This window comes from Bos grunniens, chromosome 6, assembly GCF_055505025.1.
Source record: "Bos grunniens cultivar Pamir isolate PY7600 chromosome 6, Bosgru_T2T1.0, whole genome shotgun sequence".
NCBI lineage: Eukaryota > Metazoa > Chordata > Mammalia > Artiodactyla > Bovidae > Bos > Bos grunniens.
In genome coordinates this window covers 59,511,063-59,531,923 of record NC_141170.1, presented here as the reverse complement: position 1 = coordinate 59,531,923, position 20,861 = coordinate 59,511,063, and the positions used below count along the sequence as shown (strand labels likewise).

The window sequence follows — 20,861 nt, the reverse complement described above, 5'->3', positions numbered from 1 at the left end:
CAGTGTTCTTGCCTGGAGAACCCCAGGGACGAGTGGGCTGCCGTTTCTGGGGTTACACAGAGTCGGACATGACTGAAGCAACTTAGCAGCAGCAGCAGAGGATTTTATAGAGAAATTTCTTTAGAGCAGACAAAAAATTTTAAATGACTAAATCTTTTGGATTTTTAAGTTTGAGTAATTTCTTTACTTGGGCTTCCCAAGTAGCACAGTGGTAAAGAATTCACCTGCCAGTGCAGGAGACTCAAGAGACGTGTGTTTGATCCCTGGGTTGGGAAGAACTCCTGAGGTAGGAAATGCCACTCCAATACGCCTCCCTGGAAAATTCCATAGACAGAAGAGCCTGGCAGGCTATCATCCATGAGGTCACAGAGTTGGACTCGACTAAGCAACTGAGCATGTGTGGACACATACACACTTTCTCTATGAATTTAGCAATAAAGAATAACTGAAGGTGGAGGATGAGTTGCTCCCCCCCCCCCCAAAATACCCAGAAAGAGACTTTCCTAGCAGTATAGTGATAAGAATCTGCCTGCCAAGGGTCATGGGTTCAATCCCTGGTCCAGGAAGATTCCACATGCTGCGGAGCAACTAAGCCCATATGGCACAACTACTGATCCTATGAGGCTTGACTGCTGATCCCGCGCACCCTAAAGCCTGTACTCCACAACAAAAGAAGCCACTGCAATGAGAAGCCCACATACTGCTACCATGAGTTGAGCCCACTTGCTGCAACTAGAGAAACCTTGAACACTGCAACAAAGACCCAGCACAGCCAAAAAAAACCCCAGAAAGTCAGAAACATTTTAAATCAGAGGACAAAGAGAAGGAAAAGGTGATGATACAAAGGCTGATAATTTAAAAGCATTATAGGAAGAAGAAACAAAGAGAATATAATATCAAAGCACAAATTAAAAGATATCTCCACTCCTTTCTAACAAAATTAAATTAGAAAAAATACTTTTAAAATGTAAAAATGCTATTATTTTCTCCCATTCTGAAGGCTGCCTTTTCACCTTGCTAATAGTTTCCTTTGTTGTGCAGAAGCTTTTAAGTTTAATTAGGTCCCATTTGTTTATTTTTGCTTTTATTTCCGATATTCTGGGAGGTGGGTCATAGAGGATCCTGCTGTGATGTATGTCGGAGAGTGTTTTGCCTATGTTCTCTTCTAGGAGTTTTATAGTTTCTGGTCTTACATTGAGATCTTTAATCCATTTTGAGTTTATTTTTGTGTATGGTGTTAGAAAGTGGTCTAGTTTCATTCTTTTACAAGCGGTTAACCAGTTTTCCCAGCACCACTTGTTAAAGAGGTTGTCTTTAATCCACTGTATATTCTTGCCTCCTTTGTCAAAGATAAGGTGTCCATATGTGCGTGGATTTATCTCTGGGCTTTCTATTTTGTTCCATTGATCTATATTTCTGTCTTTGTGCCAGTACCATACTGTCTTGATAACTGTGGCTTTGTAATAGAGCCTGAAGTCAGGCAGGTTGATTCCTCCATTTCCATTCTTCTTTCTCAAGATAGCTTTGGCTATTCGAGGTTTTTTGTATTTCCATACAAATTGTGAAATTATTTGTTCTAGCTCTGTGAAGAATACCGTTGGTAGCTTGATAGGGATTGCATTGAATCTATAAATTGCTTTGGGTAGTATACTCATTTTCACTATATTGATTCTTCCAATCCATGAACATAGTATATTTCTCCATCTATTAGTGTCCTCTTTGATCTCTTTCGCCAGTGTTTTATAGTTTTCTATATATAGGTCTTTGGTTTCTTTAGGTAGATATATTCCTAAGTATTTTATTCTTTCCGTTGCAATGGTGAATGGAATTGTTTCCTTAATTTCTCTTTCAGTTTTCTCATTATTAGTGTATAGGAATGCAAGGGATTTCTGTGTGTTGATTTTATATCCTGCAACTTTACTATAATCATTGATTAGCTCTAGTAATTTTCTGGTGGAGTCTTTAGGGTTTTCTATGTAAAGGATCATGTCATCTGCAAACAGTGAGAGTTTTACTTCTTCTTTTCCAATTTGGATTCCTTTTATTTCTTTTTCTGCTCTGACTGCTGTGGCCAAAACTTCCAAAACTATGTTGAATAGTAACGGTGAAAGTGGGCACCCCTGTCTTGTTCCTGACTTTAGAGAAAATACTTTCAATTTTTCACCATTGAGGATAATGTTTGCTGTGGGTTTGTCATATATAGCTTTTATTATGTTGAGGTATGTTCCTTCTATTCCTGCTTTCTGGAGAGTTCTTATCATAAATGGATGTTGAATTTTGTCAAAGGCTGTCTCTGCATCTATTGAGATAATCATATGGTTTTTCTTTTTCAATTTGTTAATGTGGTGTATAACATTGATTGATTAGCAAATGAAGCAACTGACAAACAACTAATCTCAAAAATATACAAGCAACTCCTACAGCTCAACTCCTGAAAAATAAATGACCCAATCAAAAAATGGGCCAAAGAACTAAATAGACATTTCTCCAAAGAAGACATACAGATGGCTAACAAACACATGAAAAGATGCTCAACATCACTCATTATCAGAGAAATGCAAATCAAAACCACTATGAGGTACCATTTCACACCAGTCAGAATGGCTGCAATCCATAAGCCTACAAGCAATAAATGCTGGAGAGGGTGTGGAGAGAAGGGAACTCTCTTGCACTGTTGGTGGGAATGCAAACTAGTACAGCCACTATGGAGAACAGTGTGGAGATTCCTTAAAAAACTGGAAATAGAACTGCCTTATGATCCAACAATCCCCCTGCTGGGCATACACACTGAGGAAACCAGAAGGGAAAGAGACACGTGTACCCCAATGTTCATCGCAGCACTGTTTATAATAGCCAGGACATGGAAGCAACCTAGATGCCCATCAGCAGATGAATGGATAAGAAAGCTGTGGTACATATACACAATGGAGTATTACTCAGCCATTAAAAATAATACATTTGAATCAGTTCTAATGAGATGGATGAAACTGGAACCTATTATACAGAGTGAAGTAAGCCAGAAAGAAAAACACCAATACAGTATACTAACGCATATATATGGAATTTAGAAAGATGGAAACAACAACCCTGTGTACAAGACAGCAAAAGAGACACCGATGTATAGATCAGTCTTATGGACTCTGTGGGAGAGGGAGAGGGTGGGGAGATTTGGGAAAATAGCATTGAAACATGTATAATATCATGTATGAAACGAGTCACCAATCCAGGTTCAATGCACGGTTCTGGATGCTTGGGGCTGGTGCACTGGGACGACCCAGAGGGAGGGGAGGGGAAGGAGGAGGGTGGAGGGTTCAGGATGGGGAACGTGGGTACACCTGTGGCGGATTCATTTCGATATTTGGCAAAACTAATACAATATTGTAAAGTTTAAAAATAAAATAAAATTTAAAAAAAACAAAAAAAATAAAATGTAAAAATGCTACAGAGGCAATTGTATGCAACTGATCTGAGCATGTTTTTGGTAGTATCATCAAATGATAAATTTCTTTTGAAAGACAACATATATTAAGAGTTAGAAAATATTGTGAAGAACTTGAAAAGAATAAGGAAAAGAGTTTTAACAAAATTTTAAACTACACATACACATATGAATAATTCTGGAAGGATATATGAAAATCTATTGGTAATGGCTATTTTTGAGAAGTGAGAAAAAAATACTTGAGACTGAAAAAAGACAAATTTCACTGTAGTATTTAGTAAATTAATACTAATAATTCATAAGATTTAAATATACTTAGACTTTTATACGTAGAAAACAATTCAACAGTAAATAAATACTACATTCAAGAAGACTGTACTAAAGAAAACACTGAAGAAAACCTAAATGCAAGGCAAGAGGGAAATGATTAGGTAAATTATATATGAATTTAAAGGAACACTTACAATCATTCTTGTCATAAATAAAAACATGATGTAAAAAAAAATGATGTCAAGATGTGGAAACATAAATGAACAATTCAGTTTTATATAAAGTGTCAAAAAACAGGTAAGAGTCTGACCAATGTTCAATAATGAACTTGTTACATTAAGGCAGCACAATTATAATATTTTTTTAGAATTACTTTATTGACTTTGTGGTAAAAACAAAACAATATATACACGAAAGTCAAAAACAACTTACTACTCTATTAACAACTATTTAAGAGGGAAAGCCAAAAAGGCTCAGAAGAATACTTTAGAGACATGAGGAAGAAACTATATATACAGAGAGCCAGAGATAAAGATGAAGGGAGAAAGTGAAAAAGACCAGCATAAGGAGATAAAAAGATAAAATACAAAGAAGAAAGGGTGGGAATTGCAGACCTAACATCCTCTATCTTGTGCCATTTAAAAACCATGTCTATAAAGCTTATAAAGTTATGCTGCATTTGGTTACATTTGGACATATCAGTTCTCTTATATATTTCTTCTTAATAGATGAAACTGTTTACAGGCTAAATAAGTCTTTATGTGAAGGGTTCTAATAAATTCATACCTTTATGGATTAAGAACTACAAAATTACAGAAAAAAGATAGGCAGAAATACCTACATTGGCAATGCATGCTTCAATAGTCTGGACTGTCCTTTTCAATAGGACTTTTGCGAGGTCAAACGACTGTTTATTTAAGTTCTGAAACACAAAAAATATGCAAAGTTACAAACAAATTAATGAATTTACAAGATAATACCACTAGATCATCAAAGTCTTCAAAGTTCAGAAAATATGAAGCAAAAAATATAACTGAACTGCATTCAAGGTTTTACCCAATATCCACTAGTCAAGACGTCATAAACGCAGAAGTTGCAAATAGCACAACCATGAAACAAAAACTAAAATACAAAAAAAAAAAAAAAAAAAAGTAGGTAATTAGCCAAAAGTTCAACCCTATATTAAGTTTAGTTTTACTAAATCTAAGACTTTTAGGTTTTGTTAACCGGGAGCTGGTGATGGACAGGGAGGCCAGGCGTGCTGCAGTCCATGGGGTCGTAAAGAGTTAAGACACAACTGAGCGACTGAACTAAACCAATCTGAATTGATAATCACACCCATTTATCCCTTAACACCCACACATTATCCTCAGTATTTCACTGTCTAATCAATGTCTGTTCTGACGAAGAGGAGACATGGGAAGTGCTTCAAGCAAAATTCTCAATCAGTTGTATTTCTGAAATGCTAACTACTGCCTTCATTCCTCAAGATTCCCAATGCGTGGTAATAAATTAAAGGGTCTGAGGAAGTCTGCAAAAAGATATATTTAATTTTTTAAAGTTATTGAAAATGGAATCCTTGTGCTGAAAAATACCTATTAACATCTCTACACTTTGCAGTTTTAGACCAAACAGATTCATTCACCATCATCTTGCACTTATCTCCAAAAAAAGGCAAGGATATCCTATACCTTAGGTTGCTGCTACTGCTGCTGCTGCTAAGTCGCTTCAGTCGTGTCCGACTCTGTGCGATCCCATAGACAGCAGCCCACCAGGCTCCCCCGTCCCTGGGTTCTCCAGGCAAGAACACTGGAGTGGGTTGCCATTTCCTTCTCTAATGCAAGAAAGTGAAAAGTGAAAGTGAAGTCGCTCAGTTGTGTCCGACTCTTAGCGACCCCATGGACTGCAGCCTACCAGGCTCCTCCATCCATAAGATTTTCCAGGCAAGAGTACTGGAGTGGGGTGCCATCGCCTTCTCCAATACCTTAGGTTAGTAGTCAGCAAAATTTTTATGCAAAGAGGCAGATGGTAGATATAGATTTTAGGCTTTATTTATTGGCCAGCCATATCGTCTGCTGCAACTACACACCTCTGGTTGTTGCAGCAGGAAACCAACCATAGACACAATGAAAACAAATAAGCATGGTTGTGTTCAAATAAAACTTTATTTACATAAATAGGCAGTGGGCCAGATTTGGTCTACAGGCCATAGCTTCCTGCTACTTGCTCCAGGTTTTTATTCCATTTCCAAAAGACTAAGATTAGCTCAAAATTAAGGCAATCTTGGAGGAAACAAACAGGTGATGGAGATTAACATATACAAACTTCCACCTGCAAAATCACTGAGTCACAGATATGAAATGAACAGTGTGGGGAATACAATCAATAACTATGTAAATCTTTATATGCTGATACACTGTAACTAGATTTAGGTGATCATTTTGAACTGTAGAGAAATACTGTGTAACCACAACTAAGGAAGAGTTATGTAGATCAATCACACTTCAAAAACTCACTCATAAAAAAAGATATCAGATTTGTAGTTAAGGCAGGGGTGGGGAGGCAGAATTAGATGAAGGCAGTCAAAAGGTACTTCCAACTAAGACGTAAGTACTAGTGACATAAACATGATAAATCTATTTAAAAACAGCTATATGTTATATGTGAGTGAAATTCATTCAGAGAGTAAATCCTAAGATTTATTTCATTTGCAAGAAAAAAAAATTTTTTTCTATTTCTTTAATTTTGCAGCTATGAGATAATGGATGTTCACTAAATGTTTCATGTTTAAATGAAATAAATGATTTCATACTGCAGATGGTAAATACAGCCATGAAATTAAAAGACGCTTACTCCTTGGAAGGAAAGTTATGACCAACCTAGATAGCATATTCAAAAGCAGAGACATTACTTTGCCAACAAAGGTCTGTCTAGTCAAGGCTATGGTTTTTCCAGTAGTCATGTATGGATGCTAGAGTTGGACGGTGAAGAAGGCTGAGCGCTGAAGAATTGATGCTTTTGAACTGTGGTGTTGGAGAAGACTCTTGAGAGTCCCTTGGACTGCAAGGAGATCTAACCGGTCCATTCTAAAGGAGATCAGTCCTGGGTGTTCTTTGGAAGGATTGATGCTAAAGCTGAAACTCCAATACTTCGGCCACCTCATGCGAAGAGTTGATTCATTGGAAAACACTCTGACGCTGGGAGGTATTGGGGGCAGGAGGAGAAGGGGATGACAGAGGATGAGATGGCTGGATGGCATCACTGACTTGATGGACATGAGTTTGAGTGAACTCCGGGAGTTGGTGATGGACAGGGAGGCCTGGAGTGCTGTGATTCATGGGGTCGCAGAGTCGGACAAGACTGAGCGACTGAACTGAACTGAATGTAGGTAAACGTATACAGTGCTCTATATCATTTGTATCTTGATAAAACTAAAAAAACCTATTTCCTAAAAAGGCATAGTTCTACTCATTAAAAATACACTCTAACTAGAATACAAACACCAAATACACTATTCCTCATAAAGTTTTTCCTTTCTTATTTTCCCTAACATATATAACCTCTCTGCCATACTCTCAAAATTTTGACCTATTATAGACTCATTTGAATTTTTAAAAAATGTAAATAATATATCAGTCAGGAAAAGAATTTATAATTGGTTGCATCTTATTGTGAATAGTATAATTAGATACACATTTATCAGACATCTGATGACAAGTCACTGAACAATTAGAGGAAAAGAGCAGGAAAGTAAGTACCAACAGTAGGATAGGCCTGAGTGCAGTGCACATCAGTGGTGGACCTGGAGCGGGGAAAGCTAAGTCCTTCACTTTCTTAGGGGGAGCGAGCAGAAAGAAACAGAAAAAGGAAATGGAGAGGAATAGACTGCTCTTAAACATCCTTTTCCCCTTAACATTAACCATATAGGTTCTGCTTTTGCCCAAATCATTTTCTGAAAGTGCCTAAGAAAAATGTAGGACATGGGTTCTAAGGCGAAATACCAATTCCTACACTCTGTATCTGTTCAGTTCAGTCGCTCAGTCATGTCCAACTGTTTGCAACCCCATGAATCGCAGCACTCCAGGCCTCCCAGTCCGTCAGCAACTCCCGGAGTTCACCCAAACTCATGTCCATCGAGTTGGTGATGCCATCCAGCCATCTCATCCTCTGTCGTCCCCTTCTCCTCCTGCCCCCAATCCCTCCCAGCATCAGAGTCTTTTCCAATGAGTCAACTCTTCGCATGAGGTGGCCAAAGTACTGGAGTTTCAGCCTCAGTATCAGTCCTTCCAATGAACACCCAGGACTGGTCTCCTTCAGGAAGAACTGGCTGGATCTCCTTGCAGTCCAAGGGACTCGCAAAAGTCTTCTCCAGCACCACAGTTCAAAAGCATCAATTTTTCAGCACTCAGCTTTCTTCACAGTCCAACTCTCACATCCATACATGACCAATGGAAAAACCATAGCCTTGACTAGATGGACCTTTGTTGGCAAAGTAATGTCTCTGCTTTTCAATAAGCTATCTAGGTTGGTCATAACTTTTCTTCCAAGGAGTAAGCATCTTTTAATTTCATGGTATCTATTAGAAAGTAGTAAATACATTTTCTTTTCTAAAACAAAGAACCAAACCAAGACAGTACTTCAATCCCTTGCAATTCCTATACTAGATATGAGTGGTCAATCTGGAACATTTTTAATTTTCCAGAGAAGAGGCAGCAGTTGACCAAGTGAAAATATGTCTTTTAAAGACAACAAGCTATAAGACTTATGTGTGTTACTTTAATTTACTTGGGACTGGAGAGTGACAGTGGGAATAATTACATGGGATTGCAAATGGTGAAAAACAAGTTTTCATATGTGTCGTACTACCATTAAATATTAACCTTTAATATCTTCATACTATACAGACCTTATGTGCAGGAATGAGGTTAATAAGAATGGAGTCCAATAATTCTTGAGTAACTCCATCACCTTCCATGATGATAGAACTCATCAAGTCTAACATGTGCATTTGTACCTTCTTATTGTGGCTATTGCTTTAAAAAAAAAAGAAAAAACAAATTAGGCTTACCAAAGAAAAATTTTTTTTGTTTTTTTAACCAAAGAAAATTAAACTTCCCAGTTTAAAGTAACTATCTCAAATGTAAAGGATTTTTCACTTGAGCAAACCACACCAATAATGGCAAAGAAATTCTGGCTGTTCCATATTTACTTGCTCCTCTCGTGATTATTGCTAAAACAGCTAAGGAATCACTGTAAACTATTTCACACATACAAAAATTTAATTAAGCCCCATACACCTAGAATTCAAAGAATGGGTTAAATTCAATGAAACAAAAATGTCAGCCTTAAAGAAGTCTTTGCTTACATGCCCCTGTATTTTAAAAAATGATAAAATTTTAAGGAAACAAAAAATGTACAAGATAAAGAATGTAGATAGCTTTTCATCCTTTTTGATTTTAATAATTCCCCCCAAACGACAGAACTATAAACACAAAAAAGACCTATGTAAACACTTGCATATCTTTGCCACTAGAAGTTTTAGTTCAACAATACTGAAAATCCAAAGTCTCATGTAAAATGCTACCAGAACTCATGACTTAAGATTCTGAAAAAGTCATCCTGCTGTCTCTCAAAGAATTTCAAACAAACAAATGAAAAATCAACAAGGTATAAAGCCAGAATCAGTTTCAGTCCTGCTTCCTTAGCTAGTGCAGAGTCAAGGGCAGGACTTCTCAATTAATAAGTCTAGTGCTGATATAAACTTACCCAAAAAGACTGGCCACAAAATTGTTGTTAAGTCAAGAGAACATCTAGGCTTCTACCTCTCTGACTGCATCTTAACTAAAGACTTGACCTGTTCGTTTTCACATTTATCAGAATATATATGCAAAGACAAATCAAGAGAATGGTATAACTTAGTTGTACTACTACAGACAAAGGGAAGTTTAAATTAAGACTAATCTAAATTTTATTATCATTTATGTATCTCTTATCTGTAATATTTAAAAAATAAGCTTGAAATAATATATAATACACTTGTTGGGCACCTAGTGGTAAAATCAAAGATCAAAATTTTTAAAGTTAGTGAAAAACTGTCCTATTGTTAGATTCACAGTTTTCTACAACTTTTAGAAAAATACTCTCTCTCAAATATCTTGCGTACTAAAGGCCAAGACTGTGCAAAAATCAACTATATAGGAGTGTGTGTGTGTGTGTATGTGTGTGTGTGTGGGGGGGGGAGGTAGGCAGTGAAGAACAGAGATACTCAGCTTGATACAAAAAAATGAAGAGAGTATTTAGGTCTCAGATCCATATCATTTGTGACTAGGAAAGGAGTGAAGGAAAGAGAAATGAAACAGACTTAAAAATTATTTCCATTAGTTTCAGCCAAGATTCAATAACAGGATTTACTCTTCTACCTGAAACAATTTAAAAAAAAATGAACAAAATATATGAAAACATATCAGACCCTATACACATGCTGCTGAAAGAAGGGAAGCTTACTTTTTCTACCTATAAAAGTTTCCAGGCTTCAGTACAGGAAGAGAAGATCCTAGCAGAGCCTAATGGTTTATCTGGGTCTGGAGAGACTACAGTTTGCAGGGCAGAATACCAGAGGGAAAAGAACTACTCAAGAGAGCAAGCTCACAGAGACTACCCCTGAGTCTTCAGGTGCTTAGTGATTAGCATAAGCTGGGAAAGAAATCTCTTGAGTTTGGGGAAGGAACCACTTGAAAGGAGTAGAAGGAATAATCCCTGGAATTCACACAGGTCATACAACGTGTGTGTTTCAACTACAGTGGAAAATCTTACAACTCACAAGGCATCTAGTAATCAGAAGCATAAACCCACATATCCAAGCAGCTCTGTGAGCTCCAAGCACAGCAAACAGGAAGAAAACTCCACTGTGAGACATCATAATTGAATTGCTTAAAAGCAGCAATACAGAGAAAATCTTAAGTGGGTAAAGAAAAAGAAGATACATTATTAACAGAGAAATAAAGATTTTAAATGACAAAAACTTATCATTTTAAAAAGTGTAAGCCAGAAAAAGATAGAGGAACATCTTTAAAAGTACTGAGACAGAAAAGAAGAGAGGAAAGTATTATTAACATAATATTCATACCATGAATATAACTTTCAAAAACGAAGGTGGAATAAGGGTTTTTTCAGACACAGAAAAACTGAAAGAATTCTATTAGCAGTAGACTTGAACTATAGGAAATGTTAAAGGAAGTCTTTCAGACTAAAGTAAAATAATGCAAGATGGAAACCTGCATATATACAAAGGAATGAAGAACACCAGATATATGGTAAATGTGTCAATAAATACAAATCAATAAATTCCTCTTTCAAAAGGCAAGTCTTATTTTACTGATTTACCTCACTGTGATTTTTTTCAATTAAAGAATTAGGTCAAGAATAAATTTAGATCTTTAGATTCAGAAAAGAAAACTATTAAAAGGATCAAAGCAAGTATGTGTATGTAAAACTAATAGAAGAAAAAAGTATAACTGCACAGTAGTAAGTGGACTTAAGTGGACAGTCTGGAGAAGGAAATGGCAACCCACTCCAGTGTTCTTGCCTGGAGAATCCCAGGGACGGCAGAGCCTGGTGGGCTGCCGTGTGTGGGGTCGCACAGAGTCGGACATGACTGTAGCGACTTAGCAGCAGCAGCAGCAGCAAGTGGACAGTCAAGGTAATAAAATGGGCAGGATAACAACTCAGGAGTTTCTTTTTCATTTTGTTGGTAATTTTAACATTAAAAAAAAAAAAGTTGCACATATGTGGCAGAAAGCAAACAATGGCCACAAACTATTCTCATCTCTGTATGCACATGTCTTTAAAATGCTACTCCTCCCAACAAAATAGGAGTCTATCTAACCAACCTTTGAATCTGGGTTTGCCTATGTGCCTTGCTCGGCCAATGAATTAAAAGTAAACATGAAGTGTGCCGAGGTTTTAAAAAGTGCTTCTGTGGTGGGGTGTGCCCCTTCTTGCAATTTCTGAAACCGAGTCAGCGTATGAAGAGACCTGGATTAGCCTGCTGGATGATGACAGAGTGACATGTGACCCAGCTGTCCTAGTACATCAGCCAGTTGCCAAATGTTCTGCTAACTGACTGCAAATACAGGAGCAAGTCCAGCCCTGACAAAAAGAACTACCAAGCCGAATCATGAGCTAAATAAAATGGAGTATGTTTTAAACTATCAAGTTGTGGGTTGCTTTGTTATGAAGCAAAAGTTAACCAACACAAAGGTATAGTTTATACAGTCTATCATTCACTTAAGGACCTTCAGTTAGTTGTCAAAGAAAGTTTTTTCTCATGCAATCTTTTCATAAGCTTCTATCACTAGACTAGGTTGGTCCACTTTATCCCAAGTTATATTCTCTTCCTACCATTCTAACTAAGGAAAAGAAAAATACGTAATAGTATTCATTAGAAACCTACAGAAAACTTCAGAAATGTGCTATTCAATACCGAAGTCGCTATGCAATAGCCATTTGGCTACTGCCCTACTCAAGTCTGGATAGAACCACATGTTGAAATAAATTATTTAAATAAATTTCATTTGTTTCATGTTACCTTTCTTAATGTGGCTATTAGAAAATTTAAAATATATTTGAGATATATTGCTTGTATATAATGTAATGCTATAGAACACATCTCATAACAATGCTTGGTTTACTACACACACACACACACACACACACACACACAGACCACTGGATTGAAATCTCACACACACACACACACACACCCACCCACTAGATTGAAATCTCACACATACACACACACCAGGATGAAGCACTAGAATGAAACCACACACACACACACACACACACACGAAGTACTGGACTAAAATCACACACACACACCAAGATAAAGCACTGGATTGAAATCTGGTGGGCTACAGTCCACGGGGTCGCAAAGAATCAGACATGACTCAGTGACTAAACAACAACATACATTTGATACCATAACTTAAAATGTCAGTATAAAGACAGAGTTTTCAGACAACATAATTATTTTCCTCTTTATGTTAAGTCTTCTAAGGAAAACATTTCCTTTTACCTAAAAGATCTTAGTGTAAATACACAGTACGTGATAATTCAATATGCACAACAAGAAAAAGAGACAAACAGAAAGCTTAAAAAATAACTTACTTGATCACTGAGAAGAGAGTCCTAAAAAGCTGAATAAAAATTTCATTGCAATCTTCCAATTCAAAGCAGATGTTATACGATTTAACCCACGCTAAATTCTTAAATAAATAAATAAATAAATAAATTATTCACACATACAGAGAATAGTTACACAAAAGTAGGCTCATTAATAAAATTTAGTTTTTAGAATTAGAAATCTATATTAAAGCTTATAACACCCCAACATATAAAACTACAATTGTTTCAGCAGTCACGTACTCTGACCTTTAAAAAGATATGTATCTGTTGGTATTAACCTTTTCTTATTGAAAAATACTAAACTGTCAGAGGTTGGTAGGACATATATACATACAAAATATTAACTGCAGTGAAAATTAATTTGATTTAATCTCCTTTCGGATTAGAAAAGAATAAAAACATGAAAATAAAGTCTCAATGTAACAGTTTTGCCCATGGAATATGAAGATATGAAGAATGAAAAAACATATTGTAAATGACATTTTCTTAAGTGGGCTTTGTATAAAACAAACAAAAAGATTCATTTTACATTATAAAGTTACTATAAAGAATTTCCTACAACATGAAATAGTGGTATTTATTAAATAAAAAAAATATTACCTCTAATAAATAAAAGTATCTATTAAACTGCGGGCTCTTTGTATCCTCCAAACCTTTTAACTGTCTGGTAATAAACAAAAATATGTCCTGTTTTAAAAAATGATAAAATATATTAATTTAAACACAAATACTTATCACTTTCACAATATTCTAACAGTCTATATATACATTCTCTATTAAAGACAACAATAAAAGAAAATTATCCTTGGGACTAGCCTAGTCCATTACTCAAAATATCTGGAAAAGAGCAAATCGTTTAAAATTACATCCTTTAGAAGCAAAGATAAAGATTATTACTGCCACATATCTTTAGGCTTTCTCATTCTGAGAGAATCATAGGTTCTATGTCTTGTTACCCTTTCTTCTAGTACAGAACTTCCACTTTATTGACTATATTGTATCATGGTAATTATCTTCAGTTAAAGTACTTTGATATGAAGTACTTCCATTACAATTCCCTAGATGTAAATAATAATTTTCAAGACCTATTTTTGAATTTGATGTGTGACTACAAAGTTGTGTGGAACAAAACCAATAATAGACTGGTCCAAGGGACTGTACTTTTCACAACAGTGCTCTGTTTCTTAATAAGCTTTCTTTAGAAGTTTTAACCCCAAATAGTATCAATATGGAATAAACTGATTTATGGGCTATCTGAAAGTATTCATAATATGAAAACAGTTTAAGAGATCAACTCAAAAGAGGAGCTCCTCAAACTTTTCAAACAAAGGCAGAACCATCAAGATGAGCATGTAGCTTTGCATATAAAATAACCTGCAGAGGAAAATAGTCATTTGAATGTGTGAATTCTGTTATATAGTTGTTTTAAAAAGTGTCATTCATCCACCATCCCTTCAACTCAGTCACCTGGCCTTTAAGATCGGCTATCCTGAAGGTCAGATATGAGCAGACAGGGACCGTTTTGATCTGTATCTTTCAAATGTCTCATAAATATACCAGTCATTTTATGGATATTCAATGAATACTAACTGAATAAATAATTATTTTGTTTTTAGAACTTATGACATAATCTTCTTACGATGACAAGGTGACTAAAATGAAACCTATGTTCCTAAGGGTATTAAGCTAAACTATAAAAGATAACCAATTTTGTAAAGGTTGTATTTACCTTAAGTTTATCATGGGAAGTATATGGAGCTTCTGGGGCATAGATTCGAAAGATGTCAGCCAAACAACATGCTACAAGGAGACGCACATCTTTATTGGGATTCCTGAGAAAAAATTCAGATGCTAGATGCAAGGCTAGTGGGAGATACTGCTGTTTTTCATCTTCTGAGTCCTGATCCATATCCATAAAAGTCTTTACTACCATCTGCAAAAATGTATAAAAGAAAAAAAGTCAACTCTTGATATTTAGAAGCCAGTGAAAAAGTATATATATTTACTCATCTCCATCACAAAACAAACCAGCAGTTACTATGTACATCTTCATTTAAGAATTTGAGTAAAGACCACAAGCATGGATAAGTACTAACATTTGGATTACTGACAGATGCATTATCTGCATTTGTACCACATTTATGAAGAACTTAAGACTCTCATTATTAAAGTTATATCTAGCTCAGGTAAAAATTTCATGGCTTGGGACTTACCTGTCCAGTAGCCAAGAATTTGCCTTCCAACGCAGGGGACTGAGTTCAATCCCTCGTCAGCAAACTGAAATCCCACATGCTGTGGGGCAACTAAGATAATATGCTCCAACTACTGAGCCCTATGCACTCTAGAGCTTGTGAGCGCGTGCGAAGTCCCTTCAATAGTTGACTCTTTGCAACCCCATGGACTGTAGCCTGCCAGGCTCCTCTGTCCATGTGAATCTCCAGGCAAGAATACTGGAGTGGGTTGCCCTGATCTCCAGGGAATCTTCTGACTCAGGGACTGAACCTGGGTCTCCTCCATTGCCGGCAGATTCTTTACCCTCTGAGTCATCAGGGAAGCCCCCGGAGCCTGTACTCCATAACAAAGACCCAGCAAAGAGGAAAAAAAAACTTCATAGCTTCATGTGCATGCATGCTAAGCCACTTCAGTCCAACTCTTTGCAACCCTATGGACTGTAGCCCCCAGGCTCCTCTGTCCATGGAACTCTTTAGGCAAGAATACAAGAGTGGGTTGCCATGCCCTCCTCCAGGGGATCTTCCTGAGCCAGAGAACGAACCCAACTCTCTTTTGTCTCCTACATTGGCAGGTGGATTCTTTACAACTAGTGCCACCTGGGAAGCCCTGGCAGCTTCATCAGTTCAGTTCAATTCAGTCGCTCAGTCGTGTCCGACTCTTTGCGACCCCATGAATCGCAGCACTCCAGGCCTCCCTGTCCATCACCAACTCCCGGAGTTCAGAGACTCACGTCCATCGAGTCAGTGATGCCATCCAGCCATCTCATCCTCTGTCGTCCCCTTCTCCTCCTGCCCCCAATCCCTCCCAGCATCAGGGTCTTTTCCAATGAGTCAACACTTCGCATGAGGTGGCCAAAGTACTGGAGTTTCAGCTTTAGCATCATTCCTTCCAAAGAAATCCCAGGGCTGATCTCCTTCAAAATGGACTGGTTGGATTTCCTTGCAGACCAAGAGACTCTCAAGAGTCTTCTCCAACAACCACAGTTCAAAAGCATCAATTCTTCAGTGCTCAGCCTTCGTCATAGTCTAACTCTCACACCCATACATGACCATAGCCTTGACTAGATGGACCTTTGTTGGCAAAGAAATGTCTCTGCTTTTGAATATGCTATCTAGGTTGGTCATAACTTTCCTTCCAAGGAGTAACATCTTTTCATTTCATGGCTGCAGTCACCATCTGCAGTGATTTTGGAGCCCAGAAAAATAAAGTCTGACACTGTTTCCACAACTATTTTCCATGAAGTGATGGGACCGGATGCCATGATCTTCGTTTTCTGAATGTTGAGCTTTAAGCCAACTTTTTCACTTTCCACTTTCACTTTCATCAAGAGGCTTTTTAGCTCCTCTTTACTTTCTGCCATAAGGGTGGTGTCATCTGCATATCTGAGGTTATTGATATTTCTCCCGGCAACCTTGATTCCAGCTTGTGTTTCTTCCAGTCCAGCATTTCTCATGATGTACTCTGCATAGAAGTTAAACAAGCAGGGTGACAATATACACCACTGACGTACTCCTTTTCCTATTTGGAACCAGTCTGTTGTTCCATGTCCAGTTCTAACTGTTGCTTCCTGACCTGCATACAAATTTCTCAAGAGGCAGATCAGGTGGTCTGGTATTCCCATCTCTTTCAGAATTTTCCACAGTTTATTGTGATCCACACAGTCAAAGGCTTTGGCATAGTCAATAAAGCAGAAATAGATGTTTTTTCTGGAACTCTCTTGCCTTTTCCATGATCCAGCGGATGTTGGCAATTTGATCTCTGGTTCCTCTGCCTTTTCTAAAACCAGCTTGAACATCAGGAAGTTCACAGTTCACATATTGCTGAAGCCTAGCTTGGAGAATTTTGAGCATTACTTTACTAGCGTGTGAGATGAGTGCAATTGTGCAGTAGTTTGAGCATTCTTTGGCATTGCCTTTCTTTGGGATTGGAATGAAAACTGACCTTTTCCAGTCCTGTGGCCACTGCTGAGTTTTCCAAATTTGCTGGCATACTGAGTGCAGCACTTTCACAGCATCATCTTTCAGGATTTGAAACAGCTCCACTGGAATTCCATCACCTCCACTAGCTTTGTTCGTAGTGATACTTTCTAATGCCCACTTGACTTCACATTCCAGGATGTCTGGCTCTAGGTCAGTGATCACACCATCGTGATTATCTGGGTCATGAAGATTTTTTTTGTACAGTTCTTCTGTGTATTCTTGCCATCTCTTCTTAATATCTTCTGCTTCTGTTAGGTCCATACCATTTCTGTCCTTTATCGAGCCCATCTTTGCATATAATGTTCCCTTGGTATCTCTAATTTTCTTGAAGAGATCTCTAGTTTTTCCCACTCTGTTGTTTTCCTCTATTTCTTTGCATTGATCGCTGAGGAAGGCTTTCTTATCTCTTCTTGTTCATATGCACAAGCATATCATTTGATATTTTGTAACATTATCAATTATGTTCCTTTTACACTTATTATCAAAGCTGCCTTGATTTAGGCTCCTTAAAACTATTAAGTTTCACACTTTAATGGGTTTTGCAATTCATACTAGAAAGCACTAAAGAAATAAAAAGAAAAAATAATAAATATTTTTAGGCAGTTAAATTTCTGATTAAAAGTCTTAATTATAAAATAAACTCTGGTCTTATTTATCGTTATAAAACTAACAAATGCACATTTCAGAATCACTCTAAAATGGAAAAATAACATAATTTCTCAACTCCAGAAAATAATCACTATTTACGTTTTTGTGTATTTTATGCTGGTGTTTTTTCTCCATAAAGATGGAAATAACCATATAGTCATTTCTTTTTCATTTATCCAATCACAACCATTTCCTCATACCATCAAAAATGCTTCTTTAAATAAATCAGCCTTACCTAACGAGTAACCACTGTCAAATATTGAAGCTGTACCTCTATTTCTATTTTGACAAGACTTTTTAATCACGAATAAATTCTGGTTTGTTTTCTTTTTGTTTGCCTATGCCCAGCATGCAGGATCTTAGTTCCCCGACAGGGATTGCATCCTCGTCCCTGCATGGGAAGGTGCATTCTCAATCACTGGACTACCAGTAAAGTCCCATTGTGCTCAGTTTTTTCCAAATACATTTTTTTTTTCCGTGTCTACTGAAGTGATACTTTCCTCCTAATTCTGTTACTAGAATAAATCCCACTGAGTGGTTTTCTAATTACAATACAATTTCAATGTATCACATACACTGTCTTAAAATACAGACAGGTATAGTATAAGTGACCTAATATGGAAAACACCACACAGGAGGATGACTGTAAATCACTATTTCTTATAAGTCTAAACACAAACATCAGGAATGGAATCAATGAACTGAATTGGGTGATTTTGTTATACATAGCTTTGTGCTTATAAGAAGGGAGCAGTAAAAATGGGAACTGTCAACATCCGGAGAATACAGGAGCTCTCTGTACTATTCTTGCAACTTTTCCAAGTTGGAATATATATCAAAAGGAAAAGCAAAAATTGAAAAGAATACATTTACCACAGGATATGGGAAAAACATACTCATATCAATAGTTCAAACGAAACCTCAAGTAAGACTTGTCTTTTAAAAAAAATTTAACAAATAATGTTAAATGTTTATTGGGGGTGGGGAGGATGCATTATTCTTTTCCTGATTTTAAGAGACTTTTAGCTTGATCTAGAGATGTTACTGATAGAGAAATAAAATCACATGTACAAAGTATTCTAATCGTACTTTAAAACTTTTAAATCAGAGATGTGTAAGGCATCGTGATTTACAGTTCTCCACACTTGTGCTGTTTTTCCTAGGTTCAGCCATTCAGGTGATACTTGTCTCTATTTTATGACAGTGTGTGTGCTGCATTCCTTTCTGAAGGTTCTGAATCCTAGCAATTCCCAAGGACCAGAAGTTCTTTTTAAAATAATAATTTTATTATCAGACTATTATTACTTCATCCGGAGCTTTATTTCTTTGGACATGTTTTGAAGTATTTGTGTTTATTCCACTTGATTTTAACACAAATTAACATATAGCTGAGAAAAATGTTTCCGCAGTGTTAGAAATGATTTCTTTCACCTAACTTTTGTCAGGAGAAGAATTTTTAACTGTCTTGTTAACAGCTGTATCCTTAATGATTAGAATAGGACTGGCACAAAGTAGGCATGCAAACTTTTTTTTGTGGAAAGAACACTCAAATTCATTACCTGGAGAAAACCATAATTTGAAAAGATACATGTAACCCCAATGTTTACTGAAGATCTATTTACAATAGTCAGGACATGGAAGCAACCTGAATGCCCATCGACAAAGGAATAAAGAAAGAAATGTGGTGTGTGCTTGCTTAGTCGCTCAGTGGTGTCCAGCTCTTTGTGACCCTATGGACTATATAGCCCACCAGGCTCCTCTGTCAATGGGATTTCCTAGGCAAGAACACTGAAGTGGATTGCCATTTCCTTCTCCAGGGGATCTTCCCAACACACAGATCAAACCTGTGTCTCCTGCTTGGCAGGCCGACTCTTTACCCCTGAGCCACCTAGAAACCCCCAAAGAAATGTGGTACCTATATACAACAGAATTATTACTCAGCCATAAAAAGGAATGAAATAATGCCATTTGCAGCAACATGGATGAACTGAAGAGAGAATCACAGTGAGTAAAGTATGTCAGACACAGAAAGACAAATACCATATAATATGGCTTAATATGTGGAAGCTAAAAAAATGGTACAGAAGAATTTGTTTACAAAAGGGAAATAGAGTCACAGATCTAGAAAACAATGTCATGGTTACCAGAGGGGAGAAGAGGGATAAACGGAGAGATTGGAACTGACCTGTACACACTACTGTGCATGAAACAGATAAATAAGGATCTCCTGTGTAGTACAGGGAACTCTACTCAATACTTTGTAATGATCTATTATAGGAAAAGAATAAAAAAAACAGTGGATTTATATCTAAATAATTCACTCTGCTACACAGCAGAAACTAACACACTATAAATCAACTATATTCCAACTTAAAAAATTACTTAAAACACCAAACAACAAAGCAAACGTTAAGATTCAATAAAGATGAGAAGGAGGTACAAAAATGTTTGTTGTATTATTCTCTATGAGTGTTTGAAATATTACACAATTGTAAGGAGTCAATTTGATTAGGTAAAATGAACTTTGGTTTTTAAAGGGTTTGGGTTGCAAGTTTCCAATAAGACTTGAGCTGCTTGGAGATATTTCAGAAAAACTATTTCAACTGTGTTCCAACTTTGAGGTTCCCAGCAGCCCTGGTAGGGGCAACAAGACAAAGGGGGGGGCAGGTGGGGCGGGGGGGTCTCTTAGTTACTGCATCTAAGCAGCTGGCTTTTCAATAGCTTTATATATCAACCTACTGTATCTGGGCCAAAAATCAGTGCCCCAGGCTACCTCACATAAATACTGGGAAGCTTTGGGGGCGGGGAAGGTCAGGTGTTTGGGATTAGAACTTGCAAACTGCATAGAATGGATCAACAGTAAGTGCTACTATATGTATAGCACAGGGAGCTATAGTCAACATCCTGGGAATATATGTATGTATAACCAAATCACTTTGCTGTACAGCAGAAATTAACACAAACTATACTTAAATAAAATTTGTTATAATTCATGAAATGCCTTTTTAACATCTACTCTGATAATATATATTATGTATATTTTAAAAAATATGACCCATATGGCCATTCTGGCAAAAAACTTTATCAGTTCTAGATAGAGACCAGGT

At 36.9% G+C, this 20,861-nt stretch overlaps 1 protein-coding gene across 5 annotated transcripts in view; it reads right to left on the bottom strand.

Annotated features, from left to right (window-relative positions):
- Positions 1-20,861, bottom strand: part of PDS5A (PDS5 cohesin associated factor A) — a 133,755-nt gene that overhangs the window by 74,473 nt on the left and 38,421 nt on the right. For all 5 annotated transcript variants that reach the window (XM_086406072.1, XM_086406076.1, XM_086406075.1 and 2 more), the window contains exons 3-7: positions 14,625-14,828; positions 13,496-13,582; positions 12,878-12,975; positions 8,616-8,742; positions 4,551-4,631 (exon numbers count right to left, since the gene is read on the bottom strand). In XM_086406072.1, the coding sequence (XP_086262198.1) occupies positions 4,551-4,631; positions 8,616-8,742; positions 12,878-12,975; positions 13,496-13,582; positions 14,625-14,828 (597 nt within the window). The remainder of the gene's footprint in view (positions 1-4,550; positions 4,632-8,615; positions 8,743-12,877; positions 12,976-13,495; positions 13,583-14,624; positions 14,829-20,861) is intronic.